Raw genomic sequence first — 26,617 nt, 5'->3', positions numbered from 1 at the left:
CTTTATAATTCTGCTTTTCACATTTTTGAAGTATAACTACTATCTATCCTGTACATCATGCTGTTTCTCTTTCCTGTTTTGATTTTTTTCTTGTACCTATTGCCAGCAGGAATGTTTCAATTATGAAACATAAAAAGAAAAGCTATATATTTTAGTGATTTTTACCCCTTGGCAAAGCTAGTTATATAACTCAGAGAAAAATATGGAGTCAGAATAACTTAGATGTAGAAGAAGGAATTTTAAAAAGTGCTAAAAAATGAATAAAGCAAAAGTTTTCTAAAACCATCTTAACTAAACTCAGTTTGGAAAACTAATACTTTTTTTACTAAGTATTTAGAATTATGCCAAATAATATCATCATTAATTTTAGAGATTAAAAATTGCTAGTCATTTTCTTTTTTTAAAATTTTAAAATTTTATTTTTTTTTATACAGCAGGTTCTTATAAGTTATCCATTTTATACATATTAGTGTATATATGTCAATCCCAATCTCCCAATTGCTGGTCATTTTCTAATAATACTAGAGATGAAACACTCCTGTAAAAACTATGGTTCGGTTGCAGCTATTTGCCTACTCACTATTATTATTTACCTTCAGCGCTCGCTGAAAAGTGCTTATGGACAAGAGTGCCAGATCCTGCTGTTCTTCAGCATATCGGACCAGGTCAAGAAACTGAAGCACAGAGAAGTTAAGTAACTTGACCAATATAGAAATCTATTAAATGAAGAACCAGGATCCAAACCAGAGGGCAGACAGCAGAAGTAAGAAGAAGTACAACCTTGCAGCCTGTGGAACAAAAACCACATTCACAGAAAGATAGACAAGATGAAAAGGCATAAGGCTATGTACCAGATGAAGGAACAAGGTAAAACCCCAGAGAAACAACTAAATGAAATGGAGATAGGCAGTCTTCCAGAAAAAGAATTCAGAGTAATGATAGTGAAGATGATCCAGGACCTCGGAGAAAGAATGGAGGCAAAGATCGAGAAGATGAAAGAAATGTTTAAGAAAGACCTAGAAGAATTAAAGAACAAATAAACAGAGATGAACAATACAGTAACTGAAATGAAAACTAAACTAGAAGGAGTCAATAGCAGAATAACTGAGGCAGAAGAATGGATAAGTGACCTGGAAGAGAGAATGGTGGAATTCAGTGCTGTGGAACAGAATAAAGAAAAAAGAATGAAAAGAAATGAAGACAGCCTAAGAGACCTCTGGGACAACATTAAACACAACAACATTCGCATTATAGGGGTTCCAGAAGGAGGAGAGAGAGAGAAAGGACCCAAGAAAATATTTGAAGACATTATAGTCTAAAACTTCCCTAACATGGGAAAGGAAATAGCCACCCAAATCCAGGAAGCACAGAGAGTCCCATACAGGATAAACCCAAGAAGAAACACACCGAGACACATAGTAATCAAATTGGCAAAAATTAAAGACAAAGAAAAATTATTGAAAGCAGCAAGGGAAAAATGACAAATAACATGGAAAGGAACTCCCATAAGGCTAACAGCTGATTTCTCAGCAGAAACTACAAGCCAGAAGGGAGTGGCATGATATACTTAAAGTGATGAAAGGGAAGAACCTACAACCAAGATTACTCTACCCGGCAAGGATCTCGTTCAGATTCGATGGAGAAATCAAACGCTTTATAGACAAGCAAAAGCTAAGAGAATTCAGCACCACGAAACCAGTTCTGCAACAAATGATAAAGGAACTTCTCTAAGTGGGAAACACAGAGAAGAAAAGGACCTACAAAAACAAACCCAAGACAATTAAGAAAATGGTCATAGGAGCATACATATTGATAATTACCTTAAATGTGAGTGGATTAAATGCTCCAACCAAAAGACACAGGATCGCTGAATGGATACAAAAGCAAGACCCATATATATGCTGTCTACAAGAGACCCACTTCAGACGTAGGGACACATACAGACTGAAAGTGAGGGGATGGGAAAAGATATTCCATGCAAATGGAAATCAGAAGAAAGCTGGAGTAGCAATACTCATATCAGATAAAATAGACTTTAAAATAAAGAATGTTACAAGAGACAAGGAAGGACACTACGTAATGATCAAGGGATCAATCCGAGAAGAAGATATAACAATTATAAATATATATGCACCCAACATAGTAGCTCCTCAATACATAAGGCAACTGCTAACAGCTATAAAAGAGGAAATTGACAGTAACACAACAATAGTGGGGGACTTTAACACCTCACTTACACCAATGGACAGATCATCCAAACAAAATTAATAAGGAAACACAAGCTTTAAATGACAAAATAGGCCAGATAGATTTAATTGATATTTATAGGACATTCCATCCAAAAACAGCAGATTACACTTTATTCCAAGTGTGCACAGAACATTCTCCAGGATAGATCACATCTTGGGTCACAGATCAAGCCTCAGTACATTTAAGAAAATTGAAATCATATCAAGTATCTTTTCTGACGACAATGCTATGAGATTAGAAATCAATTACAGGGAAAGAAACACAAACACATGGAGGCTAAACAATACGTTACTAAATAACCAAGAGATCACTGAAGAAATCAAAGAGGAAATGAAAAAATATCCAGAGACAAATGATAATGAAAACAAAACGATCCAAAACCTGTGGGATGCAGCAAAAGCAGTTTTAAGAGCAAAGTTTATAGCTATACAAGCTGACCCCAGGAAGCCAGAAAAATCTCAAATAAACAATCTAACCTTACACCTAAAGGAATTAGAGAAAGAAGAACAAACAAAACCCAGAGTTAGCAGAAGGAAAGAAATCATAAAGATCAGAGCAGAAATAAGTGAAATAGAAACAAAGAAAACAATAACAAAGATCAATAAAACTAAAAGCTGGTTTTTGAGAAGATAAACAAAGTTGATAAACCATTAGCCAGACTCACCAAGAAAAAGAGGGAGAGGACTCAAATCAATAATATTAGAAATGAAAAAAGAGAAGTTACAACAGACACGGCAGAAATACAAAGCATCCTAAGAGACTACTACAAGCAACTCTGTGCCAATAAAATGGACAACCTGGAAGAAATGGACAAATTCTTAGAAAGGTGTAACCTTCCAAGACTGAACCAGGAAGAAACAGAAAATATGAACAGACCAATCACAAGTAATGAAATTGAAACTGTGTTTAAAAATCTTCCAACAAACAAAAGTGCAGGACCAGATGCCTTCACAGGCGAATTCTATCAAACATTTAGAGAAGAGTTAACACCCATCCTTCTCAAACTCTTCCAAAAAATTGCAGAGGAAGGAACACTCCAAAACTCATTCTATGAGGCCACCATCACCCTGATACCAAAACCAGACAAAGATACTACAAAAACAAAAATGGCAGGCCAATATCACTGATGAATTTAGATGCAAAAATCCTTAACAAAATGCTAGCAAACAGAATCCAACAGCACATTAAAAGGATCATACATCTGATCAAGTAGGGTTTATCCCAGGGATGCAAGGATTCTTCAGTATACACAAATCAATCAATGTGATACACCATATTAACAAATTGAAGGATAAAAACCATCTGGTCATCTCAACAGACGCAGAAAAAGCTTTTTACAAAATTCCACACAATTTTTATTTTATGATAAAAACTCTCCAGAAAGTGGGCATAGAGCGAACCTCCCTCAACATAATAAAGGCCATATATGAGAAACACACAGCAAATATCATTCTCAATGGTGAAAAACTGAAAGCATTTCCTCTAAGATCAGGAACAAGACAAGGATGTCCACTCTCACCACTGTTATTCAACATAGTTTTGGAAGTCCTAGCCATGGCAATCAGAGAAAAAGAAATAAAAGGAATACAAGTTGGAAAAGAAGAAGTAAAGCTGTCACTGTTTGCAGATGACATGATACTATACATAGAGAATCCTAAAAATGCCAGCAGAAAACTATTAGAGCTAAACAATGAATTTGATAAAGTTGCAAGATACAAAGTTAATGGACAGAAATCTCTTGCATTCCTATACACTAATGATGAAAAATCTGAAAGAGAAATTAAGGAAACCCTCCCATTTACCATTGCAACAAAAAGAATAAAATACCCAGGAATAAACCTACTTAAGGAGGCAAAAGACCTGTATGCAGAAAACTGTAAGACACTGATGAAAGAAATTAAACATGATACCAACAGATGATGAGATATACCATGTTCTTGAGTTGGAAGAATCAATATTTTGAAAATGACCATGCTACCCAAAGCAATCTACATATTTAATGCAATCCATATGAAATTACCAATGGCCTTTTTACAGAATTAGAACAAAAAATCTTAAAATTTGTATGGAGACACAAAACACCCTGAATAGCCAAAGCAGTCTTGAGGGAAAAAAACAGAGCTGGAGGAATCAGACTCCCTGACTTAAGACTATACTATAAAGCTACAGCAATGAAGACAATATGGTACTGGCACAAAAACAGAAAGATAGATCAATGGAACAGGGCAGAAAGCCCAGAAATAAACCCATGCACCTGTGGTCATCTAATTTCTGGTGACAAAGGAGGCAAGGATATACAATGGAGAAAGGACAGTCTCTTCAATAAGTGGTGCTGGGAAAACTGGACAGCTACATGTAAAAGAATGAAATTAGAATACTCCCTAACACCATACACAAAAATAAACTCAAAATGGATTAGAGACCTAAATGTATGACTGGGCATTATAAAACTCTCAGAGGAAAACATAGGAAGAACACTCTTTGACATAAATCACAGCAAGAAATTTTTTGATCCACCTCCTACAGTAATGGAAATAAAAACAAAAATAAACAAATGGGACCCAATGAAATTTCAAAGCTTTTGCACAGCAAAGGAAACAGTAAACAAGACGAAAAGACAACCCTCAGAATGGGAAAAAAAAATTGCAAATGAATCATCGGACAAAGGATTAATCTCCAAAATATATCAACAGCTCATGTAGCTCAATATTAAAAAAGCAAACAACCCAATACAAAAATGGGCAAAAGACCTAAATAGACATTTTTCCAAAGAAGACATACAGATGGCCAAGAGGCACATGAAAAGCTGCTCAACATCACTAATTATTGGAGGAATGCAAATCAAAACTACAATGAGGTATCACCTCACACCAGTTAGAATGGGCATCATCAGAAAATCTACAAACAAGAAATGCTGGAGAGGGTGTGGAGAAAAGGGGACTCTGTTGCACTGTTGGAAGGAATGTACATTGATACAGCTACTATGGAGAACAGTATGGAGGTTCCTTAAAACACTAAAAATAGAACTACCATATGACCCATCAATCCCACTACTGGGCATATACCTTGAGAAAACCATGATTCAAAAAGACACATGCACCTCAATGTTCATTGCAGCGTTATTTACAATAGCCAGGTCATATGGAAGCAACCTAAATGCCCATCGACAGACAAATGGATAAAGAAGATGTGGTACATATATACAATGGAATATTACTCAGCCATATAAAGGAACAAACTTGGGTCAGTTGTAGAGACGTGGATGGATCTAGAGACTGTCACACAGAGTGAAGTAAGTCAGAAAGAGAAAAATATCGTGTATTAACGCATATATGTGGAACCTAGAAAATGGAACCGATGAACCAGTTTGCAGCACAGAAGTTGAGACACAGAAGTAGAGATAAAACGAATGGACACCAATGGGGGAAAGTGGCGGGGGTTGGGTGTGGTGGTGTGATGAATTGGGTGATTGGGATTGACCATGTATACAGTGATGTATATAAAATGGATGACTAATACGAAAAAAAAAATACTATGGTTTAATCCATCTAAAAGTAAAGTTGCCTTAAAACTGTCTCAAGAGTACATATGATGTATGCTTACAGTTTAGGTGTTTTATAATGTAACTGTTAGGAGAAAAAGGTGAATTTTAGGCACCATGTGGATCGTTTGCGTTGTGTAAGCGTAGCCCTAGGACTCCTCAGCTCTCAGTCAGACCTAGGACTCCTTAGGGACCAAAAGTGATGGTTGCCTCTGATTTAGACTATGGCCATGAAAAGATGGGGGCCTGCTATGATTACAATCTTCTTTTCTTCTTCAACATAATAAAAGTAATGCAATTTACACCCCCGACCAAAACCGGTTTAAGTGCTTGTACCAATATCAGTGAATTAAAATTTTTTTGACATTGTTTGACATTAAGTCAAAACTTGGATCAATCTTTGTTAAATATGTATATGTACAGACATATACATGTATATAGCAATGTGTTTTTCTATAATGGGATTTGTCTTATAAAATTTTTTCCTAATAATGCAGGTGTTTTTTAGTTTTTTTTTTTTTTGTGAGGGGAACACGTGCATCAGTTAGTGCTCTTCAGAAAAACAGAGCCAACTGTGTATATATCCATATCACCTGTCTACAAGAAGATTCATTTTAAGGAATTAGTTTGTGTGATTCTGGTGGCTGGCAAATCTGAAATCTGTAGGGCCAGCCAGCAGGCTGGAAAATCAGGCAGGATTTCTGTGTTACAGTTTGAGGCAGCATTCCTTCATCTCCAGGAAATTTCAGTTTTTGCTTTTAGGCCTTCAACTGATTCAGTGAGATCCACCCACATTATTGAAGGTGATCTGCTTTACTTAATGTCAAATGATTATAGACATTAATCATGTTTACAAAATACTTTTCACAGCAACATCTAGGTTAGTGTCTGACCAAACATTTGGGCACCATAGCTAAGCCAGAATTTCACATACCATTTAACCATCACAGAGGGTGACGGATAATATGGTAACAAGCCCTTTCTAGTTTACATGATAAGTTTGTGCATACATTTTTTTCCTTTGGCCAGATATACTTTAGCATTATTCATATTTGTAGGCATAGATCGTCATTCATCTGTTCCTTATACGTTTTGTAATCATTTATTAAGCATGCACTTTGTACAAGAGACAATACTAGGCCACTGAATAACTTCAAAAAGTGAACGACAGAGGCTATGTCTTCTAAGTGTTTTAATTCTAGTGGAAGAGCCATAGTATAATAGATGACTGTATGATAAGTAAATCCGCAGAGTAGAAATGTGTGTTTTTCAGTCATGTCAATTAAATGTCATTTCCCTCATGAGCAATCAAAAAATAATTCACGACAATGGTTAATATGCCAAGTTACTACGCTTATTAATTTAAGGATGACTCATATGTAAAATTGAATTATGAAAGTATGGTTGCCCACTGCAGGTCAACTTCATTTAGACAGTGTTGGCCATGTATGCTTTCAGTTTAGCACATTAAAGGATTTGTATTCAGCTTATGCAAAGGTGATTCAGTATATACTCAAACAGGTCTGACAAGTGGGCTGTCATGTTTTATTGATGATCTTGTACTTTACATAGCATAGAGCAATAAATATTTTCCTTACAGCCTCCAAATGGTTGTTTTCTCATAGCACTTTCTCCTTCCAAAACTACATTTTATTTCTCTTTTATTATTCAATGAATGTGAACTTCTCTGCCTGGCTTTTGAAGCCCTCTGTAAACTCGCCACACTTTACTAATCCAAACATAGATCTTCCACTTTGTTAAGGTCATGTAACTTAGAACACTCTCACATATGCAGCATATGCATTTAATCCTTTCTGTTTATGCAAATCTCAGCAGTCATTACAGGCCTGGCTCCATGAAACCTTCCATGACAACTCTAACCCGCCTAGGGAGTTTCCTTTGCTGCACTCTGAGTTGCAAGCAATACCTAGTTGGCACCAGACAATTAAGTACAGTCTGTTCTGCTGTAATGCATTTTTCTGTAATGTGAATTAGCTCCTACAGGATTGATGAATAGGGGAATTACGTTAGTAAAATGTGGAATTTGGTTCATGTGTGATTTCTCCCCAGCATAATATTCAGCTTTACCAGGTAATTACAGCTGCACGCAAAGTATACTAATACAGGCAAATGCAAAATACAATAGAGGAATACCCTTTTCACCTAACTGCTTTCACCTTTTTTTTTTTTTTTGCGGTATGTGGGCCTCTCACTGTTGTGGCCTCTCCCATTGCGGAGCACAGGCTCCGGACGCGCAGGCTCAGCGGCCATGGCTCACGGGCCCAGCTGCTCTGCGGCATGTGGGATCTTCCCGGACCGGGGCACGAACCCGCGTCCCCTGCATCGGCAGGCGGACTCCCAACCACTGCGCCACCAGGGAAGCCCTACTTTCACCTTTTTTATAAAATAAGAAAAAGTTTATGTATTTCCTGTATTATTTCTTTTTATAATTAGAGATTTTACATGTCTTTTTAGGCATACGATGTTTTTATAAAAATTGTTTTGGTTTTGTTTAGAACTTTGTGATATAAATACATAGATGTTTGAGTGTTTCTGCAAAGCCCTAATTTTGGGGTATAAGCTCTGTTGTATTTATTGTGCAGTTTTTCAGAATGAAAGGACATATATGTTGCAATAGCAGGAATTGAGAAAATTTACTTCAAATCACTCAATATTTATGGAGCATCCACTCTGTGCCACACACTAGTGTTGATGTTGGATGTATGAAAAATGAGCAAGGCTTACTTTTGAGTACCTAGGAGACTAAGCCAAATTCCTGTATGATGGTGGTTCTTTTGCTTACTTAGCTCAGTGGACTAGGACGAAGAGAGAATATGAGAAGTAACTGTGACATTTGTGTGTGTTCCTCATACTGCCTGGAGTGCTCTCTCATTCATGCTTTCTTTAGCCAGTTTCTTCCCAAGCTTCATCTCTCAATTCAAACATCTTTTCTTTATACTATTTTAATCTCACATGGCATGAGGTACCTTTCTTTGATAGCACTCAAGGTAGCTGTTATTTTCAATTCTTTGTGATATTATTTAGATAATATTTTTCTTAGACTGCTCCTGAGAACAGAGATCATGTTTATTTATTCCCATTGTTGTAGTCTCATTTTCTGGCAAGTAGGTAAACAGACACGAACACAACAGGTATTAATATAATAAATGTAATACATATTATATATAGATATGTATAGCAGGTATTCATTCACTAATTTTTTATTTGTGTGAATGGCTTTCTTTATTTTTTAACTACTGAACTTTAAATATTCTTCCTGGAATGAATAATTTTTTTCTATCCATGTCACTTTTGTATCACCACATTTCCTGGTAGTGTATGAATTTGTTGAAATTTTTGTCTTATATTTTTATTTTATACATTTTAATTAAATATAGAAAGAAAAATATTTTAGGCCTCAGAATTTCTTATGTTTATATTTTCTAGAAATTGCAAAATGTTTTAAAAAACACACAGAGCTTGGAGAAGCTTAGAGAAGTATAGAACAGTATTTTTATTATTTATTTTTTTACTTAGTATTTGAGTGAGAAGGATGACTTGAACAAAGGCCCTTAAAGTAAAAATCTAAAAGAAGTAATTGACAATTTTGGAGGAAAATATTGATATTTTTAATGAAAGTTAAGAATATCTGAACATCATAGGGCACCATAAGTTAACAGACAAATCACAGAGAAGAAGAAAATATTTACAAGGAATATAACTGGTTAAGTACCCAGAATATGTAAGAAAGGCACCAACCCAACAGTAGTATGTTCAACTATCCAATAGAAAAAAAATAGAGTAAAAGATATATACTGGCAGGTTCTTCACATTAGACTTTTTCTCATGTTTAAATTTAACAAATGAAAAGAATAATGATCTTTTTTTTTTTGCGTTACGTGGGCCTCTCACTGTTGTGGCCCCTCCCGTTGTGGAGCACAGGCTCCAGAGGCGCAGGCTCAGCGGCCATGGCTCACGGGCCCAGCCGCTCCGCGGCATGTGGGATCTTTCCAGACCAGGGCACGAACCCGTGTGCCCTGCATCGGCAGGCGGACTCTCAACCACTGCGTCACCAGGGAAGCCCCAAGAATATGATCTTTACATCATCTTTTTCCTCCGAAAATCATCTGTCCTACAGTACTTATTACTTCTGATTTTGTCTGGAAAAACAGTTACCATCATGTTGTAAGTTTGGTCCACCAGCTTTTACTTGGTTCAAGGAATAGAGCACAAAAAAGCTGTGAGTTAAATAATAAAAGACAGGTGGGGATTGGAAGATTAATTTACTATTGATAATTCTGTTAACTTTCAACTGTTATTGGCGTTGGCTAAGGTAAATCAGTGTACCTTTAATATTAGCCAATTTTGATGTGACCAGAGAATGTTCATAAAATACCTTAATAGTTGATGATTATTTATCCAAATGATGATATATCTATTAGAAGAGCATGCTTTTGAAAATATTACACTAGAAGATGATCAGTTTTCCTTAACTTGAAGATGTGGCACTGCTTTGGCCAGTCTCTGACTTTTGCTGAATGCATCAATGCTGCTATTAATCTCTGAAAAAACACACAGATAACTTCCCTTGTAAGACACTATGATATCCTTAAAAAAGTATTTTTAATATAGGATTAACCATTCATTTTCATGATCTTAATAGTTTATGAAGTTAAACCATAGTGTTTCTTTTGATTGTCTTCAGGCTACTACTTGTATTTTGGTTTGTTTATTTATTTACTGGTTTAGTGATTTATTTACTGTTTATTTACTTTTAGAACTTTGTTTACAAACTTATAAACTTAACAGTTATTGAGTATCTTTTATGTGCAAGACTCAGTGCTAAGTGCTCAACTTCATGCTCTCATTTTATTCTTAAGACAAATCAATAAGATAGGTTGTTTTCAATTTCCATTTTGGGTTGTAAAAATTGAGGCACAGAAAAATCAGACAATTTGTCAGTGACTGCATACCTTGTGTGTGATGGAATAACTTATTTCATCTCATCTATGTAGCTGCTTATTATATCAAATAAAGTATTCCATTATAAAAAATTCTTTTACAAACCAGAGGTTATTTCTGGCTTATTAAAATATGCACCTAGTACCCATAGATGTACAAATAATGTTGGCAATGATCAAGCATCTAAGAGGCTAATATAAATTATTCTGAAAAAATAACTTTATTAAATATATGCCTCAAAATCACTAGTATTTGACGAAATCAGTGTACTGGAAGCAAGAGGCTTAAAGTCCTAAAAAAATCTACATGACAAAATTATTTCAGGTTTGAAAATGAAATGAATACATCAATACACATAAATACTTAGAGTAATTTTCACATTTATATAGAAAAACAGAAAGGCCATGCCATTGGGTATACTAATGTGACTTCATTAAAAGAAAAATAGTACTGCATATGATTGTGAACTTATGTAGGTTAGAATGTGAGTTATTTTGAGCAAGGTAAGTTACTAGAAGAGATTGTTTCAAGAGTGAATTTTAGTAACAACTTTTAAAGTTATAGGCACCTTTTGGGAGTTGAGGAAATTAAATAGGTCCTTTTTTCCCCCCAAATAAGCATGTGTGCATAAACAAAAAAAATAGTGTTTGTAAATTCTAGTAGTTTCTAGACTGCCCAGAGTGTCCATGGATTTACTTTGAAAAACTCAGTACTAGTCTCTTGAAAATATTCAATCAGAAAATAATAATAATTTTGTAAAAATCATTTGCATTGTTAGTATACTTGGGTCGACAATGTAGTAAAAAAAAAAAGGCACATAGGAATGCATATTCTATAGGAAATGTAGATTTTATGGTGCAGGGTTGGTACAGATTTGCTTCTGACATTGGAGCAAAGGACATTTTGATCAGAGAGAATCAGAGGAAGGGATCTATCTGCCTGCAGTAACAAGCACAACCACAGCATTCCTCAGGAGAAGTTTTAGTCTGTAAACTGCTTTCCCAAACTCTATCTCATTTGAGCCTCACTGGACAGTTATTTTGATTTCCTGTGACCTCACTGTTAATTCATGCTTCTGGCTTTAGCTAAACTATTCTTTCCTCTATTACCTTCCCTTGTGCTATCAAGCTGAACCTCTAACCCGAACTCATCTGTACATCTGCTTTCAATAGGGTGTAGGAATACTGTATTTCGATTTCCGGAGTCATTTTTCTGGATGCTTTGTTTTACAAGTAGGTCACATCCTTAATAAAGATGTGAGTAGTAAAATATATTTTAGAATGTAAAAAGTATTTTGATTTTGGAAAAACTTTGTTTCTTGTGGCATCTATTTCAGAAATCCAGTAATATTTTTAAAATTTTATGTATGTATGTATGTATGTATGTTTGGCTGCATTGGGTCATCATTGCTGTGTGTGGGTTTTTCTCTAGTTGTGGCGAGCGGGGGCTGTTCTTCCTTGCGGTGCATGGGCTTCACGCTGCAGTGGCTTCTTTCATTGGGGAGCATGGGCTCTAGGTGCACAGGCTTCAGTAGCTGTGGCATGTAGGCTCAGTAGTTGTGGCTTGCAGGCTCTAGAGCACAGGCTCAGTAGCTGTGGTGCATGGGCTTAGTTGCTCCGCGGCATGTGGAATCTTCCTGGACCAGGGCTCGAACCCGTGTCCCCTGCATTGGCAGGCAGATTCTTTTTTTTTTTCTTTTTGCGATACGCGGGCCTCTCACTGTTGTGGCCTCCCCTGTTGGCGGAGCACAGGCTCTGGACGCGGAGGCTCAGCGGCCATGGCTCACGGGCCTAGCCGCTCCGCGGCATGTGGGATCCTCCCAGACCGGGTCACGAACCTGCGTCCCCTGCATCGGCAGGCGGACTCTCAACCACTGAGCCACCAGGGAGGCCCGGCAGGCAGATTCTTAACCACCGTGCCACCAGGGAAGTCCAGAAATCCAGTAATATTTATAACAGCAGGTAATAGGCAATACTGATATCATTTTTAGGATTTATCAGCCACTGGTATGTATGTTACGCATGTTAACTCATTTAGTCCTCACAGTAACCTAATGGACCGGTGGTAATTTGCTTGTTTTACAGATGAGGATTTTGAGGCTTAGAGATGTTAAGTAAATAACCCAAGTTCACACAGAAAGTAGTAGAGCAGGAGCCAACCTATGAGGTAGGGCCCAGAATCCATGCTCTTAAACTCTTCACTATATAGACATGGAGACTAATTATAGTTTTCTTCATAAACATTTGCATATTTCGTTCTAGTGAGGAGAAGCCTTTTGGTAGCCCTTTAAAAAATAGTGGAAGTCTGACATTGGTGAAATTGTCTACTTCTTTTTCATTGCTAATTAAAGAATATAGTTGACTCCAGTACATATTGGAGGTAGTGCTATTAACCCAGCATCAACTGGGAAATACGTTAGAGTAGCTGGACTAGTAGATTTCAAGGCAAACAGTGAATGATTCTTAAAAAAATGTGTTCACCTTTGGGAGAAGGAAGTAACTGATATTAGAAATAAACTTATGAATAACTTTGTCCTCTGTACGACAGTTTTAGAGAAAAGTGTTCATAGTGATCAAACCATGAAATTTTAGATACTTTTTTAAAATCAGAACTACGCTTGTTCTTAGCTGAAAATTTAATTATTACAAACCTGTTGATCTTGAAGTTATTTAGAACTTTGCTTAAAATATTCAGGGACACAGGAAAAATAGAAATATCCAATAAAGGGGAAAATATTTTTCATATTCAAGTTGTCTTTATTATTCTTAAAATCAAACACTTTATGGTTTATTTAATTTTTAAAAATTTTTAAAAATTTTAATTGTTTTTAAATTTTTCTTTTTTATTTTATTTCTAACATCTTTATTGGAGTATAATTGCTTTACAGTGGTGTGTTAGTTTCTGCTTTATAACAGTGACTCAGTTATACGTATACATACATCCCCATATCTCTTCCCTCTTGCGTCTCCTTCCCTCCCACCCTCCCTATCCCACCCACATCTTATGTTTTTCAGTGTAAAATAATTAGAAACTTTATAGATAGGATAATATCATAAAGTCAAATCATCCGTGTTTATGCTGACTTTCTGAGCCATGCTCAATTTTTCAGAGGAATAAAAATCAGTATTAATTAGTCTGTGTTTTAAATTTGTTTTCCTATTCTTTTTGAATAGGTTTCCCACAGTAATGTCAGTCGCAAATGTGGGGAAAATGTGGGGTTTCACACATTTCTAATAAGTTATTGCCTGGTCATTGGTGGGGACAAGTTTTCAATCCTGCGTCTTGCCACTTTAAATGAAAGAGATGCATGATTTGTTACCAGTTATGTATGTGTAGAAACTCACCTTTTTCAAAAAAAAGATCATTACTAGCTTGTGAAGTGTTCTGAACATAAAAACATTTATTTGTACTTGTACCTCATGCATCTTCATCACCCCTGTCAGTGTCCTGAATATAACCAGCAGTATGTTGTTAAAACCAGTTCTGACCACCATGATCTTTTCATGTATAGGACATTGTAATTATTAAAAAGAAAGACTGATATCTTACTCAGTAAGCCATGTTTTACTCAATCTAAATACCTTTATAGAAAACACATGTGACGTAGTGTGTAGGTTTAGTGTTTATACATATGGCTTTAATAACTTGTCTATTTAAGGATCTATATAATTATTCAGTGAACGAATATATATATACACATATATATACAATATTTCTCATCATTTTAGCATTATCGTTTTGTGGTTGGAGTTTATTTAAAGTACAATCATTAAAGTCTTATCGAATGGATTATCTTTTTTCTCTCCCTCATAAAAATAAAGCATTTGATTCAATAAAAGCTTCCACAACCATGCTCTGGGTTGACAAAGACTTGCTTGGTTGATTAGCATGAATGAGAATATGAAAGATTTAAAGCAAAGCTGTCAAAGCAATTAGAACTAAAGTCCTCCTATCACTGAATAATGAAAACGGTGCCTGGAATACTTACAAATGTATCTAAGAAAATTGTTACTTATGCAAAATGAAATGATAGTGAAAAAAAGAAATGGAATAATAAAAGCCAAAAGAGGTAAAATTGGACAGGTAGCGTTTTAATATATTGTTACTGCTATATTTTAGAATTTTTAAAAAGCATGATACAGGGTTTCTGCAAAAAGGTATATTTATAATTAGGAATTGCTTATTTAGATGCAATATGTTCAATATGTAATTGTTAAAAAATGTTTAATTTTAACACGATTCTATAGGATTTATAAAATCTACCATTTGGAGTTTTTTTCTTACAGCTTAACATTTAAATCAGTCATTTAAAATGGAATACATATATTCAAGCTACAAAAGACATTAATAGGAATTTAATATTTAGTATATACTTTTCTCAATGCTTTCCAATTTTAATAATCTAGAATACATTAATAGAGTTCCAGGATATTTCGTGTGGTTAAGAAGAGTCATGGTGCAGAGAATACAATTGGAGAGAATACTTAGATAATCATTTTATATTTTATTAAAACAATTGCTCCTAGGAGATAATTACATAAATTGATTTTTTTCCATTTGTTCAGCTTTTCAATATTAAACAGTTATCCTATTTTTGCAATGTGTAAGGCATTGTGAAAAATACCGAGATGAATTAGACATGGATCTGGTACAGATTGGCTTGTGTTCTAAGGAAGGTAGTTAGGACGAATATACTATACCTTAATGCATTAAATTGATTGAATGTAAATGCCATTAAAGTGCATATAAAAAGTGATGGGATTTTAAAGGAGAGACTATGTTCATCTCTAGATTGTATTTGAATTTGATCATGAAGTATGTGTATATATATCAATTTAAAGTGTTTTTGCCTCCAAGTAAGTAATCAAAGTATCTTAACACAGGGAATTTGTTGTTCAAATACAGTCCATTCACTACTTCTGCTTTCTTTCTCTCTGAGGTTGGGTATCAGCTCTGCTCTTTTCCTTGACTTGTAGGAGTATGGCAAGAGCAAATTCTGAGACTCACAACTGTGCATAACAATCTCTAGACGAAGAAATACTGCCCTAGTACTTCAAGGAAGCACTCTAAGATCCGCCTTGATTGGAGTGCCTAGGATACATGTTTACTCTTAACCTATGGCCTGGATGAAGGAATGTGCATATTGGCATAAGTGAACCAAGGCTCATCCGTGGAGTTGGAAATGGGGTTTGATTTTCCCTGAGTATTCATTTGTGTGGGGAGAGTTTTGGACATACTGCACTGAAAATCCATGTGCTACTGGAGAATGGATTATGAGTAGGCAGCCTGCAGTGTCCACTGAAGTGTGATTTAGATATCCAAACATCAGAAAGCACATTTGGGCAGAGTAGATTATGTGAACGTGTGCCAGACAGAAAAGATCACGAATGTGCCGAGAGCACTGATTATTTCAATTCAGCTGGGTAGAGTATGCCTGAAGGGAAGTTGTAGGAAATAACAGCAAAAGGGTAAATTGAGATCAGGTGGTAGAATACCTTGAAAGCTGGGCAGTGGAATTTGGAATTTATTCTGAAGATCATGGGAAGCACTCAGCATTTTGAGCAGTAGATCAGTAAGCTCAGAGTTGCTATTAGGTTTTAAGTTTGCCAGTGCCTGGTTTTAAAGAAAAGGTATTGCAAGTGAATCGTAGTTCTTTCCTTTAGCACTTGGTTAAATGTTGATGTCATATTCTGACATGGGGGAGAAGACATGGGGAAGTTTGTTAATGTCTAGCTTAGGTGTCTAGGAAGATGGTGGTTTATTTACTAGAAAGAGAAAGCACAGTAGGGAAAAATCTGAAGGGGGAATTGATAAGGAGTCAATATTTGGATGTATTGAATAGCCTACTCATGGAGCCATTGAATGATAGAATCCTTAGAGTTCAGTTTTTCAAAGCTTTTTATTTTACACAGAATGTAGTGACTTTGTTCACATTGCTTTACATTTCAGCTAGTTTTCACATCCAGTTCTCTTGACTGTAAGCTCCGTATTCTGTTCGTTTTAACATAGCTGCCTCCATGTTTGATATACCGATTGATATGTTTTGCCAGAATAATAAATATTGCTTAACATTTATCGAGAATCACTTTATTTCAGGAATTGCGTCAAGCCATTTTTACTTTTATTAATTATACTTACATGATAAGTTTGATAATTAAAATCTTAGTATCTAATGTTACTGAATACTTATAGCATGATCTTTCACTGTGTCAAGCAATTTGCATGTATTGTGTACTATGTATTAATGTATTATATTCTACCCTCTGGTAGGTAGAATTGTTATTCTCATTTTACAGATTGGAAAATTTCAAGTTTATGTAACATGCCTAAGATCACACAACCTGAAGGACAGAGCAATATTTGAATCCATAGAATTCTTGCACTCAAACCAGTACACATGGGCACCTTCAAAGTGAATCCTTAAAATGGTATTATAGATGGAGGAGAGAAGGTATACTGGAGAGAGTTGCACTTGGAAGTTAGGAATTTGAGACTAAAAATTCATCTAGAGGTCAGGCCTAACAGGGCTGATGATGTAGATATCACAGTAATGTACACTAAGATGGAAATTGAAGCTGTGAACTTGGGTTGTATATATAAAGGAGAGATTAGAGAAGAAGGGGGTTGGAGTCAGAATTGGGGTGATAGAATAATATTGAGCAACTAAAAAGTTCAGAGAACCATCAAGAGAGTTCAATGATAACAAATGCAATGGAGATGAGATGTTTTGAAACAAAGAAGTTGGGCAGATTCTCCAGTGCTACAAGAAAAGCCTGTTAGGGTTGATGACTAGGAGGTCATTGGAGGCCTCTTGGGACACTAGTTTTTATCAAGTGACAGTTACAGAAAGCAGTGGAAATAGGATGAATGAATGAGTGCAATGCCTATTTATAGTTTGGAGAGAGATTCCATTGGAGAGGGAAATCTTGAAGAATCACAAGGGAGATAAGATAGGTAATGAAGCTTGATATGGAGGCTATGGGAAGAAATAGATGGAAAACACTAGTGGAAAAAATAGTTCTACAAAGGCAGACTAGGGAAAAAAAGAGATCGATGGAGACTTAGAAAACAAATTATGAAGTAAAGTGAAATTGGTAACAATCTCATTGATGGTCTCAGTGCTCAGTATAGTATGTGACTAAACCATCACTGTACTTTGCTGTGATGTTTTTACCAAGCATCACATATACCACAATTAATAAATTCCCTAGAAACAAAGACTTAAAATTCAAATCCTGCTGTGAAAGAGATAAGCTACCAAAAATATAAATCATGCAAAATAAAACTGCCTGCCTATGCAGATACTTAATCAAAATGTACAACTTGTAATGTCATATCCTAAGTGAATGTAAAGAGGAAAGTGAATTTACTCTGTCAACTTGTGAAGTCTTCAAGTTTCCTCTTGTCCATTTGCTCATCCTATGTTCTTTTCCTTCTGGCTGAAGACTTTTGCTTGAGTTCTTGCAGGTCGACAGTATCCACCTTCTCTTTTCACCCTTCCTTCATGCAAAATAAGAGCAGATTTCATAGTCAGTTTATAATAATAGTTAATATTTATTTAGCACTTACTGTGTCCCAGGCACTGTTCTAGTGGCTTAGACATAATAAATCATTTATTTCTCCAACAGCTCTGAGTTAGATTTTATTTTTATACAGATGTTCTCAGCATTTACATACTTGTTGTCAGATTAGCTGGTTGCATTTTACTATAATTAATTCAAACACAATGACTATAATAATCACTTTTAAACTGTATGTAAAAATGAGAAATTAAAGGACTCCTTTTGTAAAATTGATTTTTTTAAGCAAGTAGAGAAATGTTGCATTGGATAGAAAGACTATCAATATCAGGTCTACGCTCCAGGTTCAGAAGGTAAAAAACAAAGAGCTGCAGTATCTTGGAATGTGGAGTGTAGTGAAGTGGGAAAGACATACGTTGGTGAAGTTGTAGATGTAGAAGGTGTAAGCCATGTTTTCTCAGGCTGACCCGTTTTTTGACTTGGGAAGCTCAACCTTACCTATTTCCCCCGAGTGCAAAACAGAAGGGCTTTCCTTTAGTAACTTGCTTTCCCTTTTTTCTGTTCTCATATTGAAAGATTGATATTTTACGTATTTACATATTTTATGCATTCTGGCATAATAAATTCTCATGTTCCATTAATATTTAATGATTGTAATAGCATAATCTATAAATATATGAATATATATTTCTCTTATCACTTCTACATCTGATAATGACATTTTGGACAAATAAGTATTTAATTAAAATGAGTTCTTAATGCTTGTATTTCTCCTTTTGTTTGTAAAAGTTAAACAGTGCATTGTATATTTCAATTGGAAAAATCTTCTAAAACTTATCCTTTATTTAAGTGAGAGTGCCAGTACCCTAAACAGTATTCTAGTAGTCTGAAAAAAAAGCCAAGACATCAAAACCCTAACAGTGGTAGGAAGTGACTTGAGCAGTGACAGGAAGAGAGTCCAATGAGTCATAAATAAACTATATTAATTCAGAAGCAGCAGGGTGCTGCAAAGATGTGGTTGCTACCTTTTGATCTGTGACAAGAAACAATTCCTTTTGTTCTTCTGTGGTATATAAGGATAGCCTCATGTGATTTTTGTCTATTGAATTTATAATATTCAGTATTTGAATATGAAAGTAAGAAGGACTATGTTCTTAAAAAATGGTGGATTAGAGTTATGTCAGGAACAGTGGCTTAGATAAGCGTGTTAATATTTCAGGTCACTAGATCACCACTTAACTGAGTCTAAAACAGTTTATGTCTTTGCCCAGGGAGTAAGAAACTAAGGAAATTATTCAGATATGTCACAATTCAAGATTATTTTTATTCATGTGTTTGGATTTATTATATTTTTATGTATTTCAAGAGAAGCATATGATTATTTTCAATTTTTGTGTCTTTTAGGGTTGGCTGTGTACTCACATTCAAATAAAATCATCTTTAAATTTGTGCTTTCTCATACATCATTAATGAAGTATTTTGTGACATATTTAGTTTATGATGCCAAATTTAGTCGTGTTGTTAAAGACAGGTAAATGTGATAAATTAGTTTTTAATGTACTAAATAGAGATAATAAAATATTTCTTAATAATTATATTTGGCAGTTGAGTGAATAGCTTTTGTAGAAAGAGAACAACATTCTTAATTGACTCAGAATGTATTCATTTTAACTTCCTAGGCTTTAGATTTGGTTTACTTTGTGCATCTGTCTGCTATAATTATTCTTTCTGTACTGATGAAAATATGGGGGAAATTATATTTTTACTTTTGATCAAAGAATTTAATAGTTCCTTCTATCAGTGCATAGAGAAATAAAGAGGACTTCAACTTTTAGTTCATAAATCTCCAGTTTTTCTACATATTATTGATAATTCATACTGATTAAATATTTGCTTTCTATCTAAAACTTTTCTAGATACCTTACATGTATTATCTAGTTTAATTCACAACGTGACAAGAAGTGTTTTCTATTATTATTCCTATTTTACAATGAGATATCTGAGAGAGAGGAAGTTTAGGTCACTTTACTGAGCCCACCCAGATGATAAGGGAAGGAGGCCTAGATTATTGTAAATTCTTCAACTTTACTTATCCCAAATTTGCCACCCAAAGAAGGTTAGTACCATTAAGTTAATGGTCATTTGAGAACCTCATCATATCACCTGACTTTTTGGATTTGTAAGTAATAAAGTGGGAATGAAAATAGGGTGTGAAAGTATATTCAGTATGAATGCTTCCTTTGTTGGCCTTGACATTCTGGAAAGGAGAGCATTTCTTTTGAAATTTTTGAAAATGTCTAGCCATTTCTGCTGAACATACCCTTTGGCAAGGGATTGAATTTGGATGCACTTTATTTCACTTTCAGAGCTGCATATGTGCTGCTGTCATGGTTTATGTTTGTCAGGGGCTGACAAGCACTTTTAAGATGTCACACGTCAACAAGAGGCTATCGGCACTTGTGATTGCTTCCTGAATTACTACCCTCTATTAACCTAATGGTTCTCAAACTTTGCTTAGTAGCATTTCAGAAGCTACATGAAGGTATTCCTTAACACGAATTGAATTAGGACGATTTTTTAAAAATCACTTAGGAAAATAATAGCTACAATTTCCTAAATTCTTAAGGTTTAAAATATTTTTCTTCAAATTTTGGCTCCTACTATTGCTTGTCTATGGCAGAAACTATCCTTGCAGTTACATGACTATTTTGATACAAAAAATTTATATTCAGTTATTTAAGGTATAGTGACAATCAAAATATTCGAGGAATAGTTGTAATTTTTTATCTTCAATTGTTGTTGGCTAAAGAAGAATTCATACTTGGGTTGCTGGGCTAATAAGGTCTTCTTTTTGGTTATCAGGATAATGGATAGGGGTCTAAAGTAGCAGAGATGGTAGACTGAGTTACATAAGAAAGAACACAGTTTACTGGGTATTTTAGATTATAGATAGTAATCTATAATCTAAAATAATAAGTTCAGAAATAGAGGAGGAAAATTAGAGGTAGTCTAGAATTCTTACAGAAATAGAAGGAGAAGAAATTGTGAAGCAGCTACTGTATGTTAAATGCAACTTTGTCTAAAGAGGTTTTTTTGTTGTTGTTGATAGTTTACTGTTTGTTGTATAGAAATCTAAATTCTCTCACTCACTCATTCCCTTATCCCATTCTCCACAATTACCTTTCGCTGCTTCTTGACAATTGGTAAAACTTGCATTCTTTTTGGATTTTCTTTTTTGAGTCTTTTAGACTTGGATTGGTGTTTTATGAATATACTAGCATACAGAGATAAACCATAAGGCACAATGATGAGGGTCAAAATAGTATTTGATGTGGTTTTTACCAAAACCACAAAGACATATAGGTGTTTCACAGCTTGAACACTTTGAAAACCAGCAATTACATCTTTCGTCCCCTGGATTCTAATCCTCAGCTCCAAGGCTGCATCCATGATCTACTTGGTACTGTTTGTGAGTATCTAGAATCCTGACCTTAGTGTAATGCTTATGTCTTGTCATTGGTAGAATATTCTCTGATGCCAGCTGTACCAAAGATTGTTTCACTAAACCCAACCACCAGTTGTATACCTACACTTGGAAGTCAGTAAGGGACTATTTGTTTAAAACGTGCCTAAAACTCTTCTAAATGCTATAAGAATAGGAAAAAAAAATGACTTACGTTCCTAAGAATTTTAATCTCCTTGTTGGTTTGGTTATGGTTATGCCCAAAATGTTTAGTTTGGGAAATGTGGTGTGAATTGGAATTCCTGGAACTACACTAGTATTATCCTGTTAAGGAGCCACTCCTTTGAGGATGGCTTAGAATTAAACTATCTTGGAAAGGAGAAGAAACTCCTGATAACTGTAATCAGATGTACAACAATAAATGAGAACTCTGACTTCATTGAGGCAAAGTTTATCTATTGAAGGAGACAGATATGTAAACAGATTATAATTGCATATTTCTATCATGATGGTATACAAATGTGGTAAATGCTAAAATAGGGGCTGCACAAGACATTAATAATCAGAGAGTTGTTTTAACCTTAAAGGGCTGGTTGACATAGGGAGCAAATCTGAATTGGGTTGAAAATTTTGTAGTGAAGACTGAGGCAAGGTGAGTTCAAGGAATAGAAATATAATTGAGAGGATAAAATAGAACGAGTGAAACCAGAGGATCATTAGTTCAATATTAAAATTTCTAGGGAAAGCCAGGTTAAAGCTGGAGATGTTGATTTCCAGAATTTAAGAATGAAGATTCAAGATATGAGTTCACAAGTATAACCCATATTACAAATAACAGGAAAATTAAAATAGCTACATATAGGAAAAATAAGTATGTGATCCTAGATTATAGAATAGTACACCATATACTTAGAACCTTGACATAGCAGTTTTTGGAACTAGGGCCCTTAAGGAGGTATTTTCTTTAAATCATTGAAAGTTTATAGCATTTTTTTAAATCACAGAATAATTCTTAGATTTTAACTCTCTAGCTACTGTCAGTCTAGGTGAAATGCATATATAAGTTTAAAGAATATATTTCAATTAAGCCTTCCTTTTTTGATTTGTAAAATAATTTTACAATAATAATCAGATGCAGTAAAAACAGATTTAAGGCAAAAGGACCTAATTGCATTAGTGTAGTCAAATTACAGGTATTTTTCTTGTAAATGTTAAAAGAATTCTAAAGCCTTTAAAACTTATTTAAAGGATCATCTTATACAAGTTGATGTAAATAGTGTATAATTAACCTATATAGTTGGTTTAATTAATTTACCAGTGTTTAATCAATTTAGGATGATGATATTCTTAGACTGAGGCCATATAATTTTTTAGGTAGGATTTTTTTTTTTGTTTTAGTTTTTAATTCCTGAGACAGTTGCTGATTGGAAGCATCAATGTAGTGGAATTCTTAGACTTTAATGAAACATAACCTTATGTTATCTTCTTATATATATTTATTATAATAGATAGTCATATAGATGATTTCACCTTGCATTATGAAACCAGGTAAAATAAAGTTAATCAATAAATTTTGGAGTCTCCATACTTCTCTGTATACTTGCAAATTCAAAGAATTGCAAAGATGCTAGATAATAAAGCAGTAACAAAGTTAATCATTTAAAGTATTTATGTTTTATTCTAAGTATGTAATTACTTCCTAAATATATTTTTCAACCACAATCATTAGAAATGTATTGATTTTGAAGATATTATCACAGAGGTAAGAATATATGGTGAATTCAAGATATTTACAAGAATTTTGGCAATAAGCGTGTAAATTTGCATTTTATCAGTGGCTATCCACACAATGATGAATAGTCATTTATACAAAAAGATAATGAGAAAGACAGTTTGGGATAAGTTTAATTGAGATACGAGAAAAATAATTTACTCTCCGAAAGGAAAAGGGTATCATCTGAAAAACCATGGAGTTGCTATAAACCATCATGTTGCTGAAATGCATTAATTTATAGGTCTCTCTACACCACAGCAGAAGATTTAATGTGAAGCATGAGAGCAGCCTCTTTCATTCTCAGTACATACTTAACATTTCTTCCTTCCTCATTAGTTAACCTTTGTCTGTGTTTCCTTACTTGTTGGTTTCTGTGGGTATGAATCACTGTGTTCCTCTGTGTATTTATCTAGTGTTTCTTTCATGTTTTATTCTTAGTTCTTAGCATAAACCCTTTTATTTAATTTTCCAGGCTGAATTTTCTATGACAATCCACTTGTGCTGGGCTCTCCTCTCCTTTCCTCTTCTCTCTTACCCTCTGTCTTCTCTCTGTCCCGATGATGTTTTTATCTCCCCTAGCCTCCAATCTGGTTCAGCTCCAACATTCTCTTTGACTCTCATTCACTTCCAGGTTCCTTTAAAGTTCCCAGATTTCCTCACAGTCCCAGCATCTTGGTTTCTGCCTAGTCACCTGCCCATCTCACTCTACTGAAATGTGTCTATTTCCAGTCAAAAGTGTCCAGAACTTTTCCCCTGGGAGACAGGTGGTGTATCTACAAAAAATTGACCTTATGCTAATGTTTCTATCTCAAAAATTAGATTTCTATAGAAACGGTACTTGGGCATCCAAACAGATTTAATACCTTCTGTTGTATTATGGATAAGGTTTATATTATTTTTGTCATTGTTGTTTTTCCCCTACAGACTAACTTATTGATATGTAGCCATGACTATGTGAAAAGAACCTTGAAGTATCTCTCTGTTCTCTAACCCTAGACATGCCTGACTTAATAGCTAACATTCTTTCACCATCTGCCTGGCACTAAACTCAGCAATTTGAAAATGTTTTTAAAATATTTAGATAAAGAAATCCCCCAGTTTCTTTTGAGTGTTTACTCAAACTAAAATCTCAAAAATATTGTTATTAAAAAGTTCCTTTTAAAACCTAACCTAAATGCCCATTGTGTCAATCTGCCCTCATGAAAACAGAATATTCCTAACTTAATGAGTTACTGCTGTTAAACACTCACTCAGCCTTCTGTTGCCTGCAGTACATTCTTTTCTTAAAAACCTTTTTGTTCATACCCTTATTAATTTGGGTTTCTGTTGGTAATCTGCCAGTGTAACTTCCAAATAATAAAGATGTTTTAAGTTAAAAACACTTCAGAAGTGTTTCTTCACTTAGATACACATTCCACCTCTAAGTCCCTTGAAGTTGTTTTAATTATTATAGTGTGTGGGGATTAGTATATTGTAAGGAGATTACTAGACTTCATTACTTAGCACAGTGAGAGAGGGTGCACCATGAGAATACAGAGCAATAAATGTTTGAGTTGTACAATTAGAAGAGTTCTGGATAAACATGTTGTGTTCCAGCACCCTCTTTAAAACATAACTAATTTTTAGAGTACTACTTCATATATACTATTTGCTGTAAGGGATAGAGAATACAGAAAAAATGCAAGACATGATTTCCATTCTCAAGAATTCTATATTCATTTCAAAGAAGGGATGTGTTCATGTTTGTATACGCATTCTAGAGACTTATCTTATCAACAGCATTATTTTAATAATAAAGGCAGAGAAACTGAGGATCCAGTTTCTGGAAATCAAATGGTTACCAAAGGTTATACAGGTAGGAAGTGACAGAGATGAAATTCAAATTTGTCTGACTGGGTGAGCAGGTTATGCTCTTTCTTCGTGTTAAATCAACTGGATAAAAAAAGAGATGATCACATGTGAAATAACATTGAATCCTTATGTGATCATGACTTTAACTGTTAGTATAGTCTCTAGTTGCTCTAGGAGAACTCAGGGAGTATTAAAGTAAACTGGAAAGGCTTCCTTTCATGGAAGAGATGAGAATTGAGTTGTATTTTGAAGTGGAGTAGGATATAACATACACAGGAAGAAAGATGAAATAGGAGGAGTTGCTTCAGAGGCAAGCTATTTGTGTAGTTCAAATGTAGAAACTAATAAGTAGAATTTTTCAGCTTATAATAGAAAGGCTCTTTTAACAATAGCTGAGAAATAAGGTTGGAAGGACATAATTGTAGTAGCTGCATTGATCATGTACTAGTTATGGGTACAGTTAAATACCTTAAATATACTAATTCATTTAACCTGAAGAAAAACTACTATGTCAGAGAGTTACTGTAATTAATTCCAGTTTATGGATAAGAAAATGGTTGTGCAGAGAGGGGCTCTCAGGGGTCTGGGATAACATCCTCCTTCCAGGTCAGCCTCTGTCCAATGGCCATTGTTCAGGGTCTCAAACACAGAAACCCACTGCAGGGGCCAGTGTCACTATGGAAGAGCACAGGCCCCACGTAAAGAGATTGTTCTAAGGCAATTGTGGACACATAGGAAGGCCAGGACAGGCACCTGATTTTTTTTTCTTTTTATTCAAGTCAGAAACAACATACCTACATGATTAAACTATTTCCATTGGTAGAGCGGCTGATAGGTTTGTTTAATATCTAAAGTTACTCTGTAATCCTGAGTAAGGGGCACAAAGAGATGGGTATAGAAACATCTCCTAATAAGTGCTCTGAGATGCCTAGAAGGCCAGAATACTCATAGTATGAGGAATACAAAGATATAAGAATCATCTGCATGTGGTAGAAGTTTACAGCTAGTTTAAAGCATAAACCATACCAGAAGTCCATAATTAAGAATATAAACAAATGCCATTTGATGAACCAGATTTGCCCTCCAACTTGAAACAGCAAAAAGCAGACAAAATATATGCAACACCTGTTTTCAAGACACTGGACATCAGCCGCCAAAGAAAAATGGACCATAAACGTTTGAGAACAAATTAGGTGAGCCTTAAAATGTCCTCAGTCTTAGTGCCTTGAGAGTTTCCAAGTCTTGATGCATGGAGG

The 26,617-nt window shown here is 34.9% G+C and overlaps 2 protein-coding genes across 10 annotated transcripts in view; one reads left to right on the top strand and one right to left on the bottom strand.

Annotated features, from left to right (window-relative positions):
• The window catches only part of LOC137223056 (uncharacterized), a 39,385-nt gene extending 17,662 nt beyond the window's left edge, over positions 1 to 21,723 (bottom strand). Inside the window, exons 1-2 of the mRNA XM_067734652.1 lie at positions 21,454 to 21,723; positions 594 to 674 (exon numbers count right to left, since the gene is read on the bottom strand). Coding sequence (XP_067590753.1) covers positions 594 to 674; positions 21,454 to 21,723 — 351 coding nt within the window. The remainder of the gene's footprint in view (positions 1 to 593; positions 675 to 21,453) is intronic.
• Positions 1 to 26,617, top strand: part of CCSER1 (coiled-coil serine rich protein 1) — a 1,251,132-nt gene that overhangs the window by 10,520 nt on the left and 1,213,995 nt on the right. The window lies entirely within an intron of this gene.

This window comes from Pseudorca crassidens, chromosome 4 (genome assembly GCF_039906515.1).
Source record: "Pseudorca crassidens isolate mPseCra1 chromosome 4, mPseCra1.hap1, whole genome shotgun sequence".
NCBI lineage: Eukaryota > Metazoa > Chordata > Mammalia > Artiodactyla > Delphinidae > Pseudorca > Pseudorca crassidens.
The sequence above is the reverse complement of the archived record's forward strand: the minus strand, read 5'-3'. Positions and strand labels throughout refer to the sequence as shown.